The sequence below is a fragment of the Arachis duranensis genome, chromosome 7, assembly GCF_000817695.3.
Source record: "Arachis duranensis cultivar V14167 chromosome 7, aradu.V14167.gnm2.J7QH, whole genome shotgun sequence".
Taxonomy (NCBI): domain Eukaryota; kingdom Viridiplantae; phylum Streptophyta; class Magnoliopsida; order Fabales; family Fabaceae; genus Arachis; species Arachis duranensis.
This window is the reverse complement of record NC_029778.3, coordinates 12,032,719-12,034,645: the sequence shown is the minus strand read 5'-3', so window position 1 is coordinate 12,034,645 and position 1,927 is coordinate 12,032,719. Positions and strand designations below refer to the sequence as shown.

At 28.2% G+C, this 1,927-nt stretch overlaps 1 protein-coding gene across 2 annotated transcripts; it reads left to right on the top strand.

The window, feature by feature from the left end:
• The first annotated feature begins 345 nt into the window (after nt 1–345).
• Nucleotides 346–1,616, top strand: LOC107457747 (probable transcriptional regulator RABBIT EARS). 2 transcript variants are annotated; one of them, XM_052252335.1, is made up of 2 exons: nt 346–690; nt 1,305–1,616. In XM_052252335.1, the coding sequence occupies exons 1-2, from the start codon at nt 432–434 to the stop codon at nt 1,529–1,531; spliced, it is 486 nt and encodes a 161-aa protein (XP_052108295.1). In that variant the 5' UTR covers nt 346–431; the 3' UTR covers nt 1,532–1,616. The 2 variants fall into 2 exon arrangements, with proteins under 2 accessions (XP_052108295.1, XP_015931398.1); XM_016075912.3 differs by having other exon boundaries at nt 1,296–1,616.
• Nucleotides 1,617–1,927: the final 311 nt, after the last annotated feature.

Sequence of the window (1,927 nt, the reverse complement as noted above, 5' to 3'; positions counted from 1 at the left end):
GTATCTTTATAGATATATCTAATAAAAATATCTTTTTTATTGTTATGTTTAATAAAAATATCTTTATACATATATTTTTTAGATATATCTTTTTATATATGTGTTTAAAATATAATAATTAATTATTATTAACGATAAGGTGCCAGATAATATATTGGTATATTATACTTTTCCTTAAACTAAAGAGGTTGTGGAGAAAAGGCAAAGGAAGAATGAGAGGAGTTATTATTATAAGCAACGAAACCTTTTACACCTAGTCTCTCTGTGTTCCCTCATATGCAGAATGCAGCCCCTCCCTCTCTTTCCTTAATATTAGTTGATCACTCACTATATAGCTAGTCACTAGTGATATGATCGAGTAGCTACCTACTTTGATTATATATATATATATTTATAGAGAAGCTAATAAGCAAGTAAGTAAGTGAGTGAAGATGGAGGAGGAATATGATAATAATAAGTGGTTGATGTGGATGAAGAGAAAACATAGTAGTTACTCATACTTATCATGGGAAGAGAGGGCTTTTGCAGAAGATGCAGCAAGAGTTCTTGGTGGAAGCACATGGCCGCCAAGATCATACACTTGCAATTTTTGCCATAGACACTTCACCTCTGCTCAAGCACTTGGTGGTCACATGAATGTTCACCGAAGAGATAGGGCTAGACTCAAACAATCATCATCATCATCATTAGGTACTTAATTCATCACTTAATTACTCATCAATCATCCTTAATTAATTATAACTATTACTTATTAGTTAGACAGATTTTTACTTACGCACGGTTTGACTGTCGATAAAAGTGATTTACACGCATCTATGGTTGATAAAAATTCCATATAAAAATTAGAGAAAAAAACAAGTGGATTCCTGATTTTTTGGTTCGCGAATATTTAAGTTCTTAAAAATTTAAAAGTATATTTAAGTCTCTAACTTATTTAAAATTTGGACACATCGATTTCTGAGTATAATTTGTCATATTTTAAAAACTTTTTTACGCGTGTATCTGTATCAACTAGGTCAGTACAACGGGAGTCATGTTTGATTTTTCTATCAAGTCTAACAAACACAAGTGAATATTTTCAAATTTTTGAAATTTAAATGTTTGGAGATCAATCAATGACCTATTTATTTTTTTCTCTAAAAATTAATGATAATTAAAAATTATTAATTAATTAAATAAATATATTTGTTTAAATTATTTGATATAATACTTGTTCGTATTTTAATTATCATTGGCATTTTCCTATGAATACCAATCTTATTATTAAGTTCTTCTTCTTACTATTAGTCTTATAGTGTTCACAGGAGAAGATAACCAACAACATGCTATAACAGGCTCTTACTCTTCTTCAATTAAAAGGGGGCAACAGAAGAATAATTTTGAAGAAGATGAAGACACCATGATCAGTAGTTGTAAGAAGTTAAGGACTACTACCACCATTTTCTGCCTCAAGCCATGTTCAAACGATAATGGAATTGAAGACTTGGATCTTGAACTCAGGCTAGGCGCCAAACAACAAAAAGTTAACTAATTTTATTATTTAGTGTATATTTCGGACACAATCAAGAACTCTTGTCAAGTTAATTAGTTGTCATCAATGATCAAGCTTTCATTAATTACTAGTGTCGCTTGCAATTATTCTTCCCTTTTATAAAATTTCAACGCTACTTTAATTTTAGGGTTATATTATGAAGTTTAAATTTTAATGATTATTTTCCGTAAGTTTTTAAATAGTTTTTTAAAAAATCGCAATTTAGTTTTAAAAATTACACCAATCATTAATATTATTATTTTTTATAAGTCAAAAATAAAAAAAAGTTAGTTCGAAGCTTTTCAAATGGATCTAAACATTTTTTTCAATTATGTGGCGCAATTCTAGAGAATATATATATTATTTATTTATCAGTATAATTATTTGTATTAATTA

Bases quoted from the DNA above. Each gene is read 5' to 3' on its own strand.
- LOC107457747 (XM_016075912.3), top strand. From the start codon at position 432: ATGGAGGAGGAATATGATAATAATAAGTGGTTGATGTGGATGAAGAGA. The intron at 691-1,295 runs GTACTTAATTCA...TTAGTCTTATAG, and splicing joins ATCATCATCATCATCATTAG to TGTTCACAGGAGAAGATAAC.